At 43.6% G+C, this 21,806-nt stretch overlaps 1 protein-coding gene across 5 annotated transcripts in view; it reads left to right on the forward strand.

The window, feature by feature from the left end:
* C2CD3 (C2 domain containing 3 centriole elongation regulator) overlaps positions 1 to 21,806 on the forward strand; it is a 50,759-nt gene that overhangs the window by 19,030 nt on the left and 9,923 nt on the right. For 2 of the 5 annotated variants that reach the window (XM_032956474.2, XM_032956472.2), the window contains exons 27-34: positions 61 to 199; positions 5,455 to 5,519; positions 6,365 to 6,555; positions 12,876 to 13,000; positions 14,736 to 14,966; positions 16,657 to 16,889; positions 18,141 to 19,236; positions 19,593 to 19,701. In XM_032956474.2, coding sequence (XP_032812365.1) covers positions 61 to 199; positions 5,455 to 5,519; positions 6,365 to 6,555; positions 12,876 to 13,000; positions 14,736 to 14,966; positions 16,657 to 16,889; positions 18,141 to 19,236; positions 19,593 to 19,701 — 2,189 coding nt within the window. Of the gene's footprint in view, positions 1 to 60; positions 200 to 5,454; positions 5,520 to 6,364; positions 6,556 to 12,875; positions 13,001 to 14,735; positions 14,967 to 16,656; positions 16,890 to 18,140; positions 19,237 to 19,592; positions 19,702 to 21,806 lie in introns of those variants that run through there. The other 3 variants (XM_076067783.1, XM_032956473.2, XM_076067784.1) reach the window with 3 other exon arrangements.

Consider the following 21,806-nt stretch of genomic DNA (forward strand, 5'->3'; position numbering starts at 1 on the left):
TATGGTGTAGCGTGGCGAAACGGAGGCGGTGTTGTTCGTCTTTGTGAACATGCCTCGCAGGGAGCCCACGTAGTCGCCAGGGGGCACCACCGCTCAGCTTCCGCGTCTCCTATGCCGTTTGCGGCGATGCTGAGCCGGTGTTCACCGAAGCCGTCGGCACCTCCAGCTCGCCCGTCTGGGAGCACCACCTTCAGACACGGTAGCTCACCACGCTGTGAGAACACTCGTGTACACAGAGCCTAAGTGACACGTTGAGGCTTTCCAAGGTAAATAAATCGACGTGAAGTATTACAAATATATTATTTTACGTCGCAGTTTTTGCACAGCTCAATGATGCCCGTGATGACTTACGCACCTGCATACCAGCACGTGATTGCAGGTTACAACAATATACTCTTAAGAATTGGCCAGTCATGGGCATTTGTAACAATACATAATTTAAATTTCGATTTAAAGCTTTCGTGACTGCAATGATTCATCTTCTTTGGTTCTTTCGGTAAAGTCACGTAGAATGAGAATAAAATAATAAATTGATAAAATAAAATAACACAATAATATTCTCACGACGTTTCGGCCACAACACAAGCGGCCTTCATCAGGTGAAGGGAGCGAGACTGTCTGGTAGGACAGCGCTGGAGTGAGAGAGCCACGCTCAGATCACGGCTTTTAAGCTGTGTGAGAGGAACAAAGAGCCTTGACGAAGGAATTAGCATAAAATTTAGCATTGAAAAGGCTGAATGATTAGCTTGTGACTGGTCACAGAAATAGCTATGTTAAAAGTTAAAGCATACACCTCCGCAGAGGCACCCATTGTTAAAAGGAATTAGCATAGAATTTAGCATTCAAATAGCTAAATTAAGGCATTCGCTTGTAACTGCTACAGAAATAGTTACGTTGAAGTCAGAGCATACACATTCACCGAGGCACTTAGTACAAATCAAAACAGGAGAATTTAGCATTGAAATAACTAGGCGAATTTAGCATTGAGCTATTCACAGTACTATATAGTGAACCAATAAAAACTAAAATATAAATTACCTTCATGTTATCAATAAACTCTATATTCTCCAATCAGCTAAGCTACCAACCATAAGTCGTTATATATCACAATGCTATATGGCGAAAAAATGGGTGGATTCTTACCCTCAAATTTCCGTACCACGGATAGCTACGGGCCCCGTTCAGACGGACGAGTTCGTCCATGGTCGGAACAGAGGAGGGGGAGAGAGACAGCTGCGAAGCCCTAGTATACTCCATGTTGTAAACCATACCATTAACCGTGGTGTGAGAGGTATTAAGAGGCAATGCTGGCGAAAGAGCTGCGGTCTGAAGGTCATCGTAAAATTACAATTAATTAAGAACAGAAATGATTTAACACATCTTTCCAGTGGTTACTAAGCCTGAATCCATCTTCTCGGTTGAAATTGTCTCTGTGCTTGTATATGTGAATGGCCTCATGAACGAATCTCTCATGGTAGCCAGTTGGTTTGCAAAGAACCTCCGTCTTGGAGAAGTCAATGTCATGTGAGCCCACTGAATTGTAACAGTGATCTGCCACGGCAGAGGAGTTCGTCTTACCGTGTTTCAAGTCTGCTTTATGTTCGCGGATGCGGTCCGAGATATGTCTTTTGGTTTCTCCAATGTAGCTACTACCACAGAGGCACTTTAGTTTGTAAACGCCCGGGTACTGTATGTCTGGAAGAGCATCTTTTACAGATGGAACTAAATCACGGATTTTGTGTACTGTGTTGAATCGGACCTGGATCTTGTGTTTATTTAGGATTTTGGAGATCTTTTTAGTGACCCCTGCAATGTAGGGTAAGGTGATGGTTTTGAGTGGCTCCACAAGAGGATCCTTCTTCATGACTGGAGTGATGGCTTTGCGGATTGTGTAGTCGGAGTAGCCATTAGCCCTGAGAGCCTGGTGTACGTGCTTGAGTTCACTGGTAATGTGTTCCTGGTCGGAAATGCATTGGGCTCTATGGTATAGAGTCTTGATGAGGCAGTTCTTCTGGGATGGATGGTGGTGGGAATCCGGTTTCAAGTAAGCATCTGTATGGGTAGCTTTCCTGTAGACAGAGTGGCTCATTGAACCATCATGTCTCCTTTTAATTAAGACATCCAGAAAGGGTAGTTTGCCATCTTTTTCGACCTCCATGGTAAATTTGATGGCTGGGTGTATGGAATTGATGTGGTCGCGGAATTGGTCTAGAGCAGGCTAGCCATGTGGCCAGATGACAAAGGTGTCATCAACGTACCTCTTCCATAAGGTCGGGCGTAAAGTGGCAGTCTGGATGGCGTCAGTTTCAAATTTTTCCATGAATACGTTGGCTACAACCGGAGATAGGGGGGAGCCCATTGGGGTGCCCTCAGTTTGTTTGTAGAAAGTTCCATTCCAGGTGAAGTATGTGTTGGTTAAGCAATGTACCCCCCCTGGTGAGACATTGCTTAACCAACACATACTTCACCTGGAATGGAACTTTCTACAAACAAACTGAGGGCACCCCAATGGGCTCCCCCCTATCTCCGGTTGTAGCCAACGTATTCATGGAAAAATTTGAAACTGACGCCATCCAGACTGCCACTTTACGCCCGACCTTATGGAAGAGGTACATTGATGACACCTTTGTCATCTGGCCACATGGCCAGCCTGCTCTAGACCAATTCCGCGACCACATCAATTCCATACACCCAGCCATCAGATTTACCATGGAGGTCGAAAAAGATGGCAAACTACCCTTTCTGGATGTCTTAATTAAAAGGAGACATGATGGTTCAATGAGCCACTCTGTCTACAGGAAAGCTACCCATACAGATGCTTACTTGAAACCGGATTCCCACCACCATCCATCCCAGAAGAACTGCCTCATCAAGACTCTATACCATAGAGCCCAATGCATTTCCGACCAGGAACACATTACCAGTGAACTCAAGCACGTACACCAGGCTCTCAGGGCTAATGGCTACTCCGACTACACAATCCGCAAAGCCATCACTCCAGTCATGAAGAAGGATCCTCTTGTGGAGCCACTCAAAACCATCACCTTACCCTACATTGCAGGGGTCACTAAAAAGATCTCCAAAATCCTGAATAAACACAAGATCCAGGTCCGATTCAACACAGTACACAAAATCCGTGATTTAGCATAGCCATCACTCCAGTCATGAAGAAGGATCCTCTTGTGGAGCCACTCAAAACCATCACCTTACCCTACATTGCAGGGGTCACTAAAAAGATCTCCAAAATCCTGAATAAACACAAGATCCAGGTCCGATTCAACACAGTACACAAAATCCGTGATTTAGTTCCATCTGTAAAAGATGCTCTTCCAGACATACAGTACCCGGGCGTTTACAAACTAAAGTGCCTCTGTGGTAGTAGCTACATTGGAGAAACCAAAAGACATATCTCGGACCGCATCCGCGAACATAAAGCAGACTTGAAACACGGTAAGACGAACTCCTCTGCCGTGGCAGATCACTGTTACAATTCAGTGGGCTCACATGACATTGACTTCTCCAAGACGGAGGTTCTTTGCAAACCAACTGGCTACCATGAGAGATTCGTTCATGAGGCCATTCACATATACAAGCACAGAGACAATTTCAACCGAGAAGATGGATTCAGGCTTAGTAACCACTGGAAAGATGTGTTAAATCATTTCTGTTCTTAATTAATTGTAATTTTACGATGACCTTCAGACCGCAGCTCTTTCGCCAGCATTGCCTCTTAATACCTCTCACACCACGGTTAATGGTATGGTTTACAACATGGAGTATACTAGGGCTTCGCAGCTGTCTCTCTCCCCCTCCTCTGTTCCGACCATGGACGAACTCGTCCGTCTGAACGGGGCCCGTAGCTATCCGTGGTACGGAAATTTGAGGGTAAGAATCCACCCATTTTTTCGCCATATAGCATTGTGATATATAACGACTTATGGTTGGTAGCTTAGCTGATTGGAGAATATAGAGTTTATTGATAACATGAAGGTAATTTATATTTTAGTTTTTATTGGTTCACTATATAGTACTGTGAATAGCTCAATGCTAAATTCGCCTAGTTATTTCAATGCTAAATTCTCCTGTTTTGATTTGTACTAAGTGCCTCGGTGAATGTGTATGCTCTGACTTCAACGTAACTATTTCTGTAGCAGTTACAAGCGAACGGAGGTGTATGCTTTAACTTTTAACATAGCTATTTCTGTGACCAGTCACAAGCTAATCATTCAGCCTTTTCAATGCTAAATTTTATGCTAATTCCTTCGTCAAGGCTCTTTGTTCCTCTCACACAGCTTAAAAGCCGTGATCTGAGCGTGGCTCTCTCACTCCAGCGCTGTCCTACCAGACAGTCTCGCTCCCTTCACCTGATGAAGGCCGCTTGTGTTGTGGCCGAAACGTCGTGAGAATATTATTGTGTTATTTTATTTTATCAATTTATTATTTTATTCTCATTCTACGTGACTTTACCGAAAGAACCAAAGAAGATGAATACATAATTTATGGTTACACCCAAGCATGGCACTTGAATTAATTTTTAGAAACAGTGTCGACCAGTTGTGCTGTGAGCTTTACATGGGCATCTGCTGATATCATCATAATGTGTGGCATGCATTTCTGTACATACTCTTGTTATTTTCTAAACAGTACATTGCTGGGAGATGGATGAACAATAGTTTGTGTGTAATTAAAATAAATGATCTTCATGTTCATCAAACATAGGATGATGCTCATCTTCTGTTTACGGCCCTGAATCGGTGGTAGAAATTCCACCCATTTATGTTGCGGCAAATTTTGTCTGTAAGGTGACCGTCTTTGACTTCCCACAAAATAGAACTAGTTTTTATCGACGCCAGAGTAAGGAAGGGCTGAATTTACTTACGCCTGACTGGAATTTTTAACTCGCAATCTTCCCACTGTGAGTGGCGCGCTCTAACCACCTGGCTGGATGGTGTCATAATTAAGATAATATAGGCATGTTGTGATATCAACACCATTTTTAAATGTTTATTACGCATCACTTCAACTCTACGCGGTAGTTATAATTCTTTTAATTTCTTTCATTTCAACTCGACGTGAACCCGGTACAGAGCACCGATCACAGAACAAGAAAGGTGGGGGGGGGCGAAATCCCACAAGCTAAAGGCAGAGATCGACATGGCAGGGCTTGATGAAGACGGGTGGATTGGGGGCTCTGCTCCACCCAGGTGGGAAACCTCTAGCAGAGAAGTGAAAGTTTATATGGGGTGGGGGGGGGGAGATAAGCGAGAAGATAACTAACATAAAAGGGTAGAAGGGAGGTGGGAGAGAGAAGGGGAGGGGACGAGGTGGAGGGGGGGCAGGAGTTATAGTTTAACAAGCTTCGCTTTGCCTCGGTCACTTGAAGGCGTTAATATTTGTGCGTCTGACGTCTCCTCTGTGCCCAAAACATGGTCTCCTTGCCCTGCGTTGCGACAGCCTCTCAACACAACTTCTCCTTGACCCCAGGCACAGTCTGGTCTTCAAAGTGTGGCACAGCACAGGTATGGCAATCAAGAGTTGGTTTTAGTAACAAACACAAGGTGTATTGTGTAATAATGCATATGATATTATTAATATCTGCTTGCCTGTTCAATTTTGTATCTGACTCCTTGCCTTCTTATCGACCTGTGAGCCTGTATTGATGTCCTTTGTCAACACGCTTTGTGTTCTCCTAAATTATTTTGCGCAGTCATCGGTACATTCACCAGACAAAAGCAGCGCCATCTTTACACATGTGCGACATGTGTACATGTACATGGCCCCCACTTTAGGCCCCTCAAAAAAAATGTGTCTGTGTGTTTCTTTCCCCGCGTCTCATCCCCTCCTCTGCCTATATTTGTTTGCGTATCCAGCTGTGTGTCTCTGTCATTCTGTCTCTCTTACTGCGTGTTCCCTCTCTGTTGGTGGCACAGCGGGGAGCACAGGTGGTGCATCTTATCACTCTTCTGAGTCATTTAACCCATAACACCTGGGTTTGTCCCATGACCTCTTGCCAGCGAGCCTTCAACACTTTACATGGCTTCAAAGTGCACCAAACTTAGCACAAGAGCTATGGTAACGTCACAGCCACTTAGTGGTGATTGGCGGCTGTTGTTGTTGCCTCTGGCTCTTCCACCTCCTTTCAAATAAGCTCACCTTTAGTGTTGCTATGACTCTGTATTTGTTTATGCATATGATATTCGATCATTCTGTCTTCGTGTGTAATCATACAGCCATTTATTCATAGTTTGCTGGACTTGGAATATTTCGGAGAGCTATGCTATTCGAGTAGTAACATCGGCCTCTGTGTATTCCGTCCCCTTACGCGGGGTCGAAATTTCGCACTCTTGTCCACGCGTCCCCACAGGTCAAGGGGAGCGTGCGCTGGGATTCGCGTCTGTGGATCTCAGCGCGCTGCTCTCGGGCTTTCAGAGCGTTTGCGGTTGGTACAACGTCGTGGACGTTAATGGGCAGTGCCGGGGCCAGATCAAGGTGGCCGTCACGCCCACCGAGGGCGTGGTTCACCTCCGGGCTGCACGCTGGCAGCATGCCGACACCGTAAGCCTCGCACTGCCCGCTCCGGCACCGCGGTTGACAGAAATAGTAGGCAACGTAATAAATCGTCCTCCTCGAGATATGATGAAGTGTAAAAATTCACAGTCACGCCTGCAGTTCGAGATTGATGTTCGTGTTTCGTTTTTGTGTCGTTTGTACAAATGGTGTTCACTCCCTTTGCCGAAATGTAACATTGGCATATTTTTTAATATGCCTAATTGTATAAATAATGTTTTTTTCACGTACATGGTACGGTCCATGTATTCTGAGTGTAAACTTCATGTGGCTGGACTTGAACAGAAGTGATTAGCAGTATATTCTGATGTCTCTTAAAGTCGACTGTGTGGCTGTGATTGAGAACCACTGCCCACAATGCTGTTCTTTGAGATTTACAGAAAGTGTGACAGTAGTGTTTTACACCGAATTACTTAATCAGTTACCCTACTTATAGCAGTTTATAAATACATATTTTTAAAGTAATTTACAACTGACTCTTGAAACATGCACATTTGTTTTTCATATGAACCTTGTTTATATGACCCACTAATATCAGAAAAGGTCACGAAAACTCACTGGGGTGAAACACCCATACCTGCTTAACTATCCCCACCAGACCACGGCTGTAGTCACTTGGGCCTATTTCTAGACTGGTGAGGTCTGCGATGTCTCGATGCCACATATGGCAGCCTTACTGGCATGGTTTTGATTGCTTGCAAAGGCTAAGAACATGCCAGCTGCTATGGTCATATCACGCTTTGCTGTAATGAACTTCCTCTGCAAATCACCTGGACGGTTGACAATGCAGATGGGATGTGTGCTGGCTGCGTCAATAGAGTTTATTCACCCGATTAAGTTGGTCCGAATGCGAGCTGTTAGTGTAAACACGGCTACCGTGGGCCCATTGTAAAGTCTAGATTGCATCTGAGTTATTGTATGTTGGAGCAGTGTTATTCTTTAGCACACATGGTGTATCTTTTTAGATACTGTGACTGTCCACACCATGGCTGTGGCGATACTTGCTGGCATGCAAACTAAACCTGTAGACCATTGTCATAGGTGTCAGCAAGTGCTTGAATCTTAAATTCCAAAGATGCATAGGCAAACGACTCTATTCAAAGAGATTGGTTAGCCTTAACATGACGTGTATATCTTCTTGGTTCTTTCGGTAAAGTCACGTAGAATGGAAACAAAGTAATACAAATAAAACATAATTAAATAAAAAAATGTATTACTTTGTTTCCATTCTATGTGACTTTACCGAAAGAACCAAGAAGATGAATCCCTGCAATCACGAAAGCTTTAAATCGAAAAATGACGTGTACAATTATTATGTCTCCATTATTACACTGATTATTGTGTTTGGCCAATTCATTAAGTAGTGTCACCATTGTAGTACATGCTAATATGATCATCTTCCATTGTAATTGTCATGATACCCACAGTTCATTATTACAGTCATCACTATAAATTAATTACCGTCATAGTGCTGATTTATTTATGTTTAGAAACTGGTAAAGGAAACTTTAATAGAGGGCCGATTATGTTGTCTGACAGCAGACATTTACCAGCAGTTGTATGCTTTGTTTGCATCTCTTAAGTCACACTATCATATTTCTCCATAGATGTGGTGGCCTACTCTCCGCATACAAACACAGAACTAGGTTAATATTTACAGATGACAATTCAACAGCGGCTAGTCTGTTTTTCATGCAGTACGTTATGCCGTTTAATTCTGGAAGGGGACAGGAGTGGTCTTAGGTAGAACACGAGCATACATGTTGATGCCACATGTTTTTCCATGCTCATTTAGCATATTTGGACGGGTGAGTGGCTTGGCAACAGTCCAGATATATACAGTGAGGGAAAAAAAGTATTTGATCCCCTGCTGATTTTGTACGTTTGCCCACTGACAAAGAAATGATCAGTCTATAATTTTAATGGTAGGTTTAGTTGAACAGTGAGAGACAGAATAACAACAAAAAAATCCAGAAAAACGCATGTCAAAAATGTTATAAATTGATTTGCATTTTAATGAGGGAAATAAGTATTTGACCCCCTCTCAATCAGAAAGATTTCTGGCTCCCGGGTGTATTTTATACAGATAACGAGCTGAGATTAGGAGCACACTCTTAAAGGGAGTGCTCCTAATCTCAGCTTGTTACCTGTGTAAAAGACACCTGTCCACAGAAGCAGTCGATCAATCAGATTCCAAACCCTCCACCATGGCCAAGACCAAAGAGCTCTCCAAGGATGTCAGGGACAAGATTGTAGACCTACACAAGACTGGAGTGGGCTACAAGACCATTGCCAAGCAGCATGGTGAGAAGGTGACAACAGTTGGTGTGATTATTCGCAAATGGAAGAAACACAAAAGAACTATCAATCTCCCTTGGCCTGGGGTTCCATGCAAGATCTCACCTCGTGGAGTTGCAATGATCATGAGAACGGTGAGGAATCAGCCCAGAACTACACGGGAGGATCTTGTCAGTGATCTCAAGGCAGCTGGGACCATAGTCACCAAGAAAACAGATGGTAACACACTACGCCATGAAGGACTGAAATCCTGCAGCGCCCGCAAGGTCCCCCTGCTCAAGAAAGCACATATACATGCCCGTCTGAAGTTTGCCAATTAACATCTGAATGATTCAGAGGACAACTGGGTGAAAGTGTTGTGGTCAGATGAGACCAAAATGGACCTCTTTGGCATCAACTCAACTCGCCGTGTTTGGAGGAAGAGGAATGCTGCCTATGACCCCAAGAACACCATCCCCACCATCAAACATGGAGGTGGAAACATGCTTTGGGGGTGTTTTTCTGCTAAGGGGACAGGACAACTTCACCGCATCAAAGGGACGATGGACGGGGCCATGTACCGTCAAATCTTGGGTGAGAACCTTCCCTCAGCCAGGGCATTGAAAATGGGTCATGGATGGGTATTCCAGCATGACAATGACCCAAAACACACGGCCAAGGCAACAAAGGAGTGGCTCAAGAAGAAGCACATTAAGGTCCTGGAGTGGCCAAGCCAGTCTCCAGACCTTAATCCCATAGAAAATCTGTGGAGGGAGCTGAAGGTTCGAGTTGCCAAACGTCAGCCTCGAAACCTTAATGACTTGGAGAAGATCTGCAAAGAGGAGTGGGACAAAATCCCTCCTGAGATGTGTGCAAACCTGGTGGCCAACTACAAGAAACGTCTGACCTGTGTGATTGCCAACAAGGGTTTTGCCACCAAGTACTAAGTCATGTTTTTCAGAGGGGTCATATACTTATTTCCCTCATTAACATGCAAATGAGCCAGTCTGGATAATTTTCCATTGCTTTGAAATGTAAAAAAATCAATTCGGAATAAATGCATCAACTTGTTAGTTAACTGTCGTGAACATAACACAAAGTCCCGTTGCTTTCATGTTGCTCCAAAATATGGCGCTTGATTGTAAGTTTTCCGGATATTTTCTCGAGAATATTTTTTTATGGTGGAATCCATTAGAACAGACATTAATGGTTGCATTATGGTTTAATTATATTTTCATCGGAAATGTATATGATGCTATTCCCATTACTGTATTTTGTGAAGGCTTTTCTTTTCCTTTTCAATATACTTTGAAAACCACATTAATTTACAAGAGCAGTGTCTCCTGTAAAATAATTTAAACTCTTATTGTTTATATTTTTAGGAAATATGGAACTTTAGCTAATTATGGAGGGCTGTTGGTGACTTTTTTTCTGCTGGCTATCTAAAAACCGGATATTCGTAATGCCTTTTAATAATTGTAAGTGTATTCAGTGTTTCTATTGTCTGGACAAGGCTAATTGGTAAACTGGGGGAAAGATCATGTTGCACACAGGACACTTTTGGCATACTTGGCTATAGCTTTGAGGCAGATGCTTGCCCAGGGGGCAAGGCAGGGCATTTAAAAACCGCGTGCTCGACATTTGAAACGTGACGCTGGTACATACGTCAAAATGGCTCCAATCCTTCCAGGAGATGTGCCAATGCCGGTCCGTGTTGCATGATGGAACTTGTGATACAGGTGCCTATATTTATAGCTGTGTTTTATGAACTCGCACGCAGGTATGTGTGTATGTTGAACTTCTTTCACACTATATTCTTGGTTCTTTCGGTAAAGTCACGTAGAAGGGAAACAATAAATAATAAAAATATAAAACAATAAAATTCTCACGACGTTTCGACTGCAACACAAGCAATCATCATCAGGTGTGAAAACCACAGCAAGAAAATTTGAAAAAAGTGGCGGTTTTTTCTTCTTCACACTGTTCATGGCCAACCGTGCTAACCAGAGGTACAGGGGGAAGGACAACAAACTAAACACCAAAAGCAGTTCTAAAGAAATTACGGTAGTTTTTAATCTAGAGTTCAAAATGCATAGCTCCAGTGGCTTCCTAATATCGGAAGAAAGAGCGTTCCAGACGGCCGCAGAAGCGCATCTGAAAGCGCGCAATGCAGTGACCGTCGTTGTTTGATGGCTAGCCAAAAGCATATAAGTAACAATTACAAGAGTGTATTGCATGGGCCCTATCTTAGGTAAATACCTGGTGTACAATTGAGTTATATTAACATGAGTAAACGGTCGCCAGATACCAAGTACCTCAGGAGAATTATTAAAACGTAGGTAATGGGTTATATTAATGCATGGAGAGTGTGTTGAGATGGGCTTTGTGGCATTGGTAGGAACTTAATTTCACTGTCTGGGGAAGCGCTTGTAGGCAAGTTTGAGGGGAGAATGTGTTCATAATAGCTTGAGTGCCAGTGGGGGGGGAACTTTCATGCAAACCCATGTTGTAATGAAAATAAACAACACTCTGAACACTTTAGAATAAAATGACATTCTGAACGCTGGAATTAAATCAATACCTGAGATAAGTCATATGAAAAGAGGGAAAATCCAGATTATGGATTTAGCGAGGTGTAAGCTGTGCACAGGAGGTTTTTATTTCTAGAACATATTTTCAAGTATTCTAAATTTAGAGCAACATCTTTTGGCACGAGTATTTTTTGGTACCCTTTTTTCCCACCATCTGCTAAAATACTTTTTCAGAAATGCATTTGATAAGGCTCTATCTGGTCAGTGCCATTGGTGAAGGTGGGGAGCAGTGGTGTGGCAGCATAGAAGTACAGTCCAACCAGGGATTTTGCCGGACTGCCCTATACTGCCCACCATGTTGAGCTGCCAAGCGCCAACCTCTTTGTGCATCGTGGTCATTGGTTACCCATCCAAGTGCTATCCAGGCTCAATTCTGCGTAGCTTCTAAAATATTTATGTGGGGAGCATTCCGGGTGATTTGGTCATAGATTTACAACCATTAAAATAAATGAAAAATTGGAACATTAGGTCGTAACAAAACATTTGAGTCCCATTCTTTAGTATTTGAAAATGTAGTCCTCCTCCCCCCAAATGAAATGTATTTTAAATATATGAGCACTTTTATTTCATATAAGCGAATGTGAGTGACCAAGTGTGACTTGATATGGCAGCATATAGCAGACAGCAACCTACAAAAAGAGCTGACGACAAGGTCATCTGTGGGCAGTTTTAAAGGGACTGAAAAACTTTCTCATATCTTCATGCTATTGGGACGCACTAGCTCATTGGGAAAGGAAACTCATTTTATCTCGAGTATTTTCATGTTTTGTGCGTTATCCATTGAGGCTTCTTACGTAATTCCACAGTGCTGAAATGTAAATATGCAGCTGTTTAGCCATGTTATTTACAGCATAAAAAAGTTATTAAGTTCCTTGTCGACCGTATGTGAATTTCTAATGTTTTGGTTAAATGTTGGAAGCAAAAGTCACAATAATAAAAACTCTAAAACGTGAGTGCAATGCCTGCAGGTTATCACGTGAACACGTCACATACCATTGCGCAATTATGTGTTGCATAATACAGAATAAGATACAATTATAATATAGTTGTCCACCCACTACACTACAAACCCAGTAACTTATTTTCCAACCCTGATCATGGTTAACATTAATGGTGCGTGATATGCGGACAAAACTTTGGTGGGACAGCCCATTTCTCCAACTCGCATTAACCAGCGTGGTGAAGTATGCCAGAAAAAAATCCACTATCTACATAGTGTGGGGAGGCCTTCATCCAGCAATGAATTGACAAAGGGCTGTGAATTAAGAATACATGTCATATTTATGAACCACCTACGTGCAACCGAATATTAAGTATGAATAAAAAAATACAATTGAAAACTGTGTTCTGCAAAGGACATGGAATTCACGACAACATGCGCTAGTTTCTTGCCCCGATGTTTAATTGTGTGTTGTGTTTCGTGCACCACTGTGTCCCAAGGTCCCAGTGCAGCCAAAGTCCCGAGGACCGCATTATCAAACAACTGCCGTCTACAGCATATTTCCAAGCCATATCAGCAGATTCCCCGAGCAGCACATCAGTACAAGCGCTACGCTCAATGACAGGTGTGAAAATCGTGGTTATGTAATGTCAACGATCCCAGCGCTGCATAATACGACATTGCCTCCTGAGCCCTGAGCTAAGCCCTTGAGTTACTGACCTTGGGATCTTGCCAGTGGCAGATAATTGATCCAGTTTGTGGATGAAGGTGACATATTACAATTTCTCCCTATTTAATTTGAAATAATACGTTCTAATAAAGTGGAATTTGTAATGCTCAACGGTTTTCGTTCACTCTCAAGAGAGTGATTCAGAGAAGTCTGAAACCAAAGACAAGCAGCTAAGCGGCCAGAACCGGTGGCAACAATTTCCCAAGCTCTGTGGTCCTATAAGTAACCCTAACCCAACCCCAATAATCAGTGTTTATTTCGAATGGGACAAATACAGATTAACATTTGATTTAGTTTCTGCACCTTTCAAGCATTCGACGAATCAAAGTCTACGTGCCGAATCCAGGGCCGAATTTGTGCAGAGAGTGTGTGGCGTGGTGGACACGTGTGCAGTAGTAACACGTGGTAGCAACTCCCAATACATCAACGCATAATGCTGAGATATCATTCGGTGAGTACTATTTGATTTACATTTGAAATGCTATTTGATTGTATTATATTATTCATCATTTATATTAAATGTTATATAATAGCGGTATTGTGTATAATACACGTTAAATGCTGTACAGGAGTGTTATGTAGCTTATAGGGCGACTCAACCTCAAATTAGTATTTGGTGCAGTGTGTAAGCATCGCTACTGGGGAGATAAAGGTGGTGAGGCATGGTCCTGGCCACCCACCCCCTCGTGTACTGTGCTGGCCTTTATAGGTGCTCGCTAACAGCACTTGCCCTCACAGTCTGTCAAAGGCTATACACAGGGTGTCTTTGTAGTAAATAATGCATTTAAAATTCTTAATAGCTTCATAGCGTTTAATACCTTTTAAGCACTGTACAGTCACGTTAAATAATGTTATATATTGATCATTTCAAATGCTAACCACTAGCATTATGCAACACTTGGAAAAAATGCACAAATTAGTGACACCTTATTGACTGTAAAAAAAACATTGGGCAAGGCGCTTAGCAAGAAGGAATCATGGCTGATGGGTAGGGTATTTCACGAGTGTGGGCGATCCACCAACTCCCTCGCATATAAAGTTCCGGATCACAGGCACGCGTGCCGCCAGCCGTGCTGCATCCACTGCTGAATGACGATGTCCCCGAGTCGTAGCCATTCCTCGTGGTCTCATGGTGCAACCATCCACCGAGCTCCAACACACGAGCTGATCTCATCTCTCCCTCTCCGTGCTTTTTTGGCTGCTACTCCGTGGTCAGTCTCGACCACGGACCATCATCCTGTCAAGAGCATTGTCTTACTGCCCAAGCCCACTTGCCTCTTCAGAATAGTTATTCTGGTGTCTCGAATGTAATTTTTTGTCTGTGATACGCGTGTTCTTCCTTTCTCTCCATGCTTATTTTGTGCACTTTTTAACTTTTATTTCATTTTCCTTTGCCAGTGTCCATATTTATGATTCATATGTCAGAGCAGGTAATAAGCTCGGATTGAAAACTTTCTTCTTTGGGCACATTGGTATATGGCCCATTATTTATTTAAGCGGTGTCGCTGAAACAGCCCTGTATCCGATTTTCTGAATTACAGGCTTGAGCATCGTCATTATATTGCCGTTTGTAAATTCATGAAACATTTGTTCATCGACGCCGGCACTGTTTGCTGCTGTGGCGGCACAGGGCAACAGCGGCGGGCGTCGGCACAAGCCGCTCGCGCTTCCGGGAGCACCGCGACAACGTGCGCCGCTTCCACCAGTCTCTGCAACAGCCAGAGGGGAGCGCGCCTGGGGAAGCTTCCGGTCCCACGCATGCAGAGTCCGTGGGCAGCAACGGCAGCAGTGGTGGCAGCGTCAGCGATGGAAGTGGAGACTCCAGTGAGCCCGCGAAATCCACCCTCCTGAAGAGCCTCAGGTAGCAGTGGGCTAAGGGGCGGCAGCCCAAGCTTGTGTGCAGAAGGTGGCAGCTTGAAAGGAAGTATGTTTAAGGCTGTCACATTTCTGCGAGGTTCGCCCGAGGCACCGGGTGATCTGGGAGTCCCTTCTTCTGTTGGCACCGCCCACTTTTCAATAGCCACACGGTCTGACACGATCTATGCAGTGGAAGATGTGGACCTCATTTGCATTGGGGATTAATCGAGATGACCACTGTAAGTGAATGTGCAGCACTTGTAGGATTGGGCAGGTGGAATTAATAATGAGCTATGGTGACTTGGCCAGACCAGAAATATATAAAACGCCTTTCGTCTCCTATCTCCATATATAATGAGCCTTTTAGAAATGTACAGTATTGATGTTCTGTTAAAAGAAACAGTTATTTATTAGGCTGCCAGTTTTTATTCTGTGCTCTATTCATTTAATTAATACCAATCAGGTTTTTGCATGAAAAGTTACAAGCAGTCCATATATATTTATTTTGTCAGCTGTTCAGAGAGAAACTGCCAGATGACAGTATCAATTAATGACTGGGTAATTCCATAGATTCATCAATCAATAATGACTCATCTATAAAATCGCTTGCATGCTATTTTTTTGTATATACAGTACTGGGTTCACATGATCCCTGCAGCCCTCGGATATGCTGTCTTTAATACAGCCCTCAAGTGAGACTGGGAGGTGTTCATGTCTTGTTTACAATGTTATAAAAGGATATATTGAATCAAATTGCAACCGTGACCAGCAACATTTCATCGCATTGCGAGGGTATGGTAGGAGTTTGGGGGTGACTCATTAAATCACGACCAATTACACAAAATAGTGATGTTTCATGCGGTCTATTATGCGGTGAATCGGTCTCTTGCCAAGGCTGCCTTGTCCAAACAGAACCTTTCTCACTATGAGCTGCTGCAGCTCTATTCCTTTTTCGTATGGTGGGGAGCTGATCAGCAACGCTGCTATGTTCATTTGGAGATGGATGAGTGAGTTGATGGCTTCAGGAGCAGCCTGGTGAATATCTGAAAATGCTGCCGGGCAATGGATCGAAGCGGGCAGTGGCGTACACGGTGGTCCACGGTTTGAGATTTGTGGCCACGGTATGCAGTGTGGACCCCTCATTAAATTTCCGTCGGTGATAGGAGGTAGCCGCATCTGCCGTGCGACGTTTGAATTTAATTCAATGCCGACCATTTTTTTCGTGGCAAATTGAAACTGCGAGGTTTTTCTGTGGGTTCAGAAATTAAGTGCTTGCTTAGGTTGGCATCATGGTGGCGAGATGTTCACTACTTGGTCTGGTATACAGGTCGTGGTTTCGATGCTGACCCTGACACCAGTATATTCGGAATTTGCATGTTCTCCCCGTGGTCACGTGGATTTTACTCCAGGTCCTCAGGTTTTTCCCCTCACATTTATAATCAACATCACGCATTTAGAGTATTTGGCTGCTATAAATTTCCACGTGATAAGCCACTTCATAAAGCAATCATTTGTGGCCAGGTCGCTTCTGAAAAAGAGCTATATAGCTCAGTGGGCCTTACCTGGTAAAATGAAAAAAATATATAGTTTTCGGTTGCTCTAGGTTGTTCTCCACTGTGTCTCCAGAACTATTACTGTGAGCCATGACCATGCCACCCACCTCAACGAAGACGCCCTCGCATGTTTTCCTACAGGAAGAACCTAAGGGAGCTGGACGACATGCAACGCTTCTTCACCAAAAGACTGTCGGTCGTGCCGGATCCTTGGCAGAGGCAGTCGGAGGGGCCCCGTAAGGGAACAGTCGGGGAACAGAGCCACCCGCGTTGTACAGGTGGCACAGAGCCAATGGGCACGGGCGGTGAGATGCATGACGAGCTGCTGGAGAAGTCCAGCCGCCTGGTGTCAGAGGTCAACAGCCTCATGTGCGGTCAGTAATTAGTTTACTTATGAGGAATAAGCAAATATAAATAATTGTCATTATCATTTGTAACTCAAACCATTACCATGTGTTACATGTCATCATTTATAACATCACATGACCACCAATCATTGAACAACCATATCAATATCATTGAAATGATAGTTAATGACTGACCACAACCAACACCAATTATATTCATCACCATATTTTCTATAATCTTTCTACCGCTGGTTTACAGCGTTCACACCACGCCATCACCATCTTTCAAGGGTCCTCCTAAATCACAATCCACGATCCATCCGATTCGTACACATGAGTTGCTCTCACGACTCCTCAACATGGTGGCATGGGTAAAATTTATTTTTGGAAGTACACTGATATCTAAAAAAGAGCATATTGATCACAAAAATGCAAATCCGTGGCCTATTGACTGTTTAGTCACCAACATAAAATAGCAGTCCATTACCCAATGAGCCATCCAGTCCAGTACTTGAATATCAACGTTTATTTATCCGAGGTAAATTTAGACTGGTTTAGAGTACCATTTGTTTAGTTTAGCAAGTGTTTGGACCATTCAAGAAATTGTCCAGGGTTGCCTTGCATTACAGGTAAGAGACCTCCACAAACACTGTGAGATGACCATTCGGTGCACTGCTCTTAATTGACTTGTACTAATGTGGTGATTGCATAAGCGGCCTCAATGGATAGTGTTGATTAGCGGCCTAACATGGACTGTGCACAACAGCACGAATAGTCGTACTTCCAATTGAGGACGTTTTCAATGTGCGTAACATTTTAGGTTAAAATAAGGATTTTCAAATGACATTCATTGTGCCGCACCATGCTCTAACTTTTAACATTCACTGATATTAAATTCAAGTGCAGTTGAAGGCATTTTGCATTACATGCATCTGATGATTAGCAATAACATTCTGCACTTGATTGCAAGATGACGGGTGGAGTTTGAATATTGCTGATTTAAATTTTGCCATGAGCCAGTTGGCAAGGAGTTGACATTTCGATTCCCACAGCTACTCGCCAATTATTGTAGGTCATTCACGTATTACGTTGTATGCCTGAGGTGTAAGCATAAGCAAGTCATCATAGGTCAGAGTCGTAGCTAACTTCCAAAAAATTTAAAATCATCCTTGTAATTTTAATAGCATTGCCTATTTGCGTACGATTACCCATTGCTGTACTGAAAAAGATGGCCGGTGTGTTAATGCTAGATAGGCTAATCCATGCATGGATAATCAGGTTTGCGTGGTGCAGCAGGCACGGCGCTGCCACCATCGGCACAAGAGCCTGCGTTCGAGGAGAATGCTGACAGCGTGGAGCCGGCCCTCCTGTCTGATCGATCAACGACCGCCAGGGAACATGAGCCGGCTGATTCATGGGATCCAGTGGGCATTGGTGACCACCTGCTACCCATCTCGTTTGATGCGGAAGAGCCTATGTCTGCGCGAATGTTTACAAATGCTGCCGAGCTCGCATCTGGCAACCTGTCAGCCGAGGATGACTTCCGTCGAAGTGAACACTACGCGCACCAAATCGACGGATTTGATGACATCATTGGCACTGGCGTCAGAGATTTCGTCATCGGGAGCGCAAGCGATGACGGTGACGTTGACTTTGACGAGCACGTCGTGGAGCCACGAACACTGAACGACATCTCGCTGATCACGGACAAGACGAGCCCCTGGTCCAGCGTCGTGTCCGACCCCGAGTCCCACGCTCATGGCAGACCCAGAGGAGAGTACACTCTCAATTCACTCATCCCGTCGGAAGAAGGCACACGGAGGAACACGAGCAGTCCTGAGCAGCCCACTCTTACTGCCGCGCCCGACTTTGAACAGATAGACACAGATCCTGCTGTGATGGACGATGGTGAAATAAGTAGACTTGCATCTGTTGGCTTGGAAGAGCTGGGGCCTGAAAGTTCAGAAAATTATAACACGCCCATCCCATCACAGGGTATGCATTCACAAAACAATGACCACTGTGCATTGCTAGAAGTGGACATCAACGATGAACAGTTTGATGATGCGAGGGCTGATGCAGATGCTGATGTTGCAGCCTCCTCGGTGAGTGCTGCTGCATCGGTTACTTCACCTTCGGAGCGACAGACTGAGAACACCCTTTCTGAAAATGAGACGGAACACGGGGAATCTGAAGGCACGCGTGAGAGCCACGGTTCGTCTTCGAGTCACAGCGATCAAGAGCAAACCACTGAGAACCGTGTTGGTGAGAGAGTCTCTCGGGATGAACGCAGAGCAGCAAGTGATGAGCACTCGTCCGATGAGGCGCAGGAGGCACAAGGAATTGAAGAAGTGGAGGAAAGCGAGTTGAATGTGTATCCTTAATTGCGCTAAGAAATCTTGAAAAGAGTACTTGGCAATGCTTCTTTGTTCATCGTTCCACCATTATCAGTCGCTACCATCATCACAATATAAGAGACATCCGTTTTTATTATTCCGTAGTTAATAATGTAAATGTAATATAATTGGGTTCTTACCATATTAAGTATAATAAATGTAATCGGAATATTACTGGTGATATTTTGAAGTGAATGGTAAAATTGACCTATTGTAATGTAACATTTTCCATTTGAAACGCCTAGTTTGTTTGCTATTTTGTTTCCACCAAGTCTTTAGAATCCAAAATTTCTGGGGAGTGAGCAATTACCTTAACTTGATGCCATGCCACTAGCCCTGGACCAGAGCCTCTACCCAACTTCTTCTTGCCACCTCGTGACTTGGAGGCTTCAATGAGGGCACTGAGGCTGGCCGCTGCATTCCCTGCATTCTCCGCACGGAAGGTGAGAGAGACTGGCACTCATGCCCGCATTTCCCTCTGCAAGTTATAAAACTACCGACTGTACGAGAGATGATTTTGTGCAAGTCAGCTTTTCTCATTTCTGTCTCCCAATTCTATAACTAGGGTGTTCATTCAAAATCTGTAAAATGTCTTAAAAAATACCAAAGCCTGTGTTTAACATACATAAACATATGAACGTATTGGAGGTATACCGGTGCGCGGTATAAAAAAAACTACTTTTCACAATAATTATTTATTTTCCTGCAATTCGCAACCCTGGTCAGAAAATATTGTGGGGTTCGTCAAAATCCGTTCTCGTGATGTCGAAGCATTCGGAAGACGAATGTCAGTTCAAATTTTTATTTTAGGCTGTTTTATAAGGACCAGTGTGTTATGCTGCACCGGTGTACTGCCGATACATCCATATCTCCCAACTATTTGGAGCACTGGTTAGAACTCAGCTCAAGGGCAAAAAGTTGAGTTAAAATTCTTAACTGGTATGAGCTTGGCTTATCATTACTCAGGGGTTCATAAGATAACTACCACTCTGTGGGACGTTAACAGTGATTTTCCTCCTGTGGACAGACTGTCCTATAGATAGGTTTATCCACAAGCAAATGTCCCACATAAGTTTGAGAACAGATATGTTTGTACCATATGCGACAACATGGCCGCAGAGCTGCCGCACTAATGCCCTTCCTGGGAAGCTGTCTCAGCAACAGTAACTGGTGATGGTAAAAGAGACGTCAGTCACCATAATCGTCATTGGTATAAGACGAGAATGAATACGATGGTGATGACAGCGGTGGCAGTTATGGGTTACAAAGACAGGGGGACAACAATCATATTTATCTTGATCCATTACCTTTCTCATCATAATCATAAGTTTTCTTTCACATTTGCATAACTTTAAAAATGTATAATTAATTCAGTGCCTCAGTTTAACACGTAGGCTTTCGCGACCAATATTATTCATAATAAAGGTTTTTGGGTTAGATCGCGTTATTTATAAATGTGTCGTAACCCTCCACCACCCGACACGGCCAATCAGCAAAAAAAAGTGTCACGTTGACAAAAGACAAATAATTCACTACAATAGCCCACCGGTGTGTTGAAGAGTGAATCCACAACATTTACAGTTTGAGTACGACGTTTCTTTGGTAATTACACCAGCATCATCGGGCAATTCGCCCGATGATGCTAGATATAATTATATCATCGGGCAATTCGCCCTTACTGTCCACGGATTTGCTTTTGTCCGTGAATTCTGCAGATAAGATATATTTGGTGCCCATCTGGGGCTGCTTTTGCACTTTTTATTTGAAAATTCATGGACTTAGAAGTCCAAGGCACAGGTTAAAGTTATGAATCATTGATCGGCCAGACCCCACGGATATCGAATTACAGACATTTCACTGGATGATTTTTGGAAGGCCCTTAGACTACATTACCTTGAAACATTTGTACATATGAACACTGTACTTTTTAACCTTTGAATAGATAACAATTAAACGCTTTTTGTCAATCCACTGCTGGATGATCGCCTTCCCATACCATATTAGTCATGAGGATTGTTTGACCATACTTTACCGAATTTGTTAGTGCTGGTCGTTGTACCACTTGCCACTGATGTGAGCCGTGGCTGAAAATCGAACCCAGGTAACCAGGTTCAGTTCGCTAACCACAGGGTCAACGCTCTACCAAACGATAAATAAGCCCCCTTGTAAAGCCACTGCTTATGTTTGTATTAAGAGTACAACCAAGAACCTCGTACTGGAGCAACAAACACTATGAATAGCTCATCTTGCCAAATGGCAACAATGCATCACATTTACTCTGTAGGGTTATTGCTAAGTCATAATAACTCACACTTAAGCCCACAGTGCTTCTCCCTTCGTGAATAAAATAATCGCGGTCAATTTCTGCTGCCCTTTACAGGGAACATAACACAGTTTGGGCATTCATATTGACAGTTTAAAATTGAGGAGCGACCCTCAATCGGTGATCTTTGTAAGGGACAACTCCAAGCTCTCGAAACGAGTTTTCGTCATTCTGGTAGATAGTCACATTCACAGGCCATTCATTGAAGACCCCCCATGGATACTC

Source organism: Petromyzon marinus, chromosome 18 (genome assembly GCF_048934315.1).
Source record: "Petromyzon marinus isolate PM22_M1 ecotype Great Lakes invasive population chromosome 18, UKy_Petmar_22M1.pri1.0, whole genome shotgun sequence".
Taxonomy (NCBI): domain Eukaryota; kingdom Metazoa; phylum Chordata; class Hyperoartia; order Petromyzontiformes; family Petromyzontidae; genus Petromyzon; species Petromyzon marinus.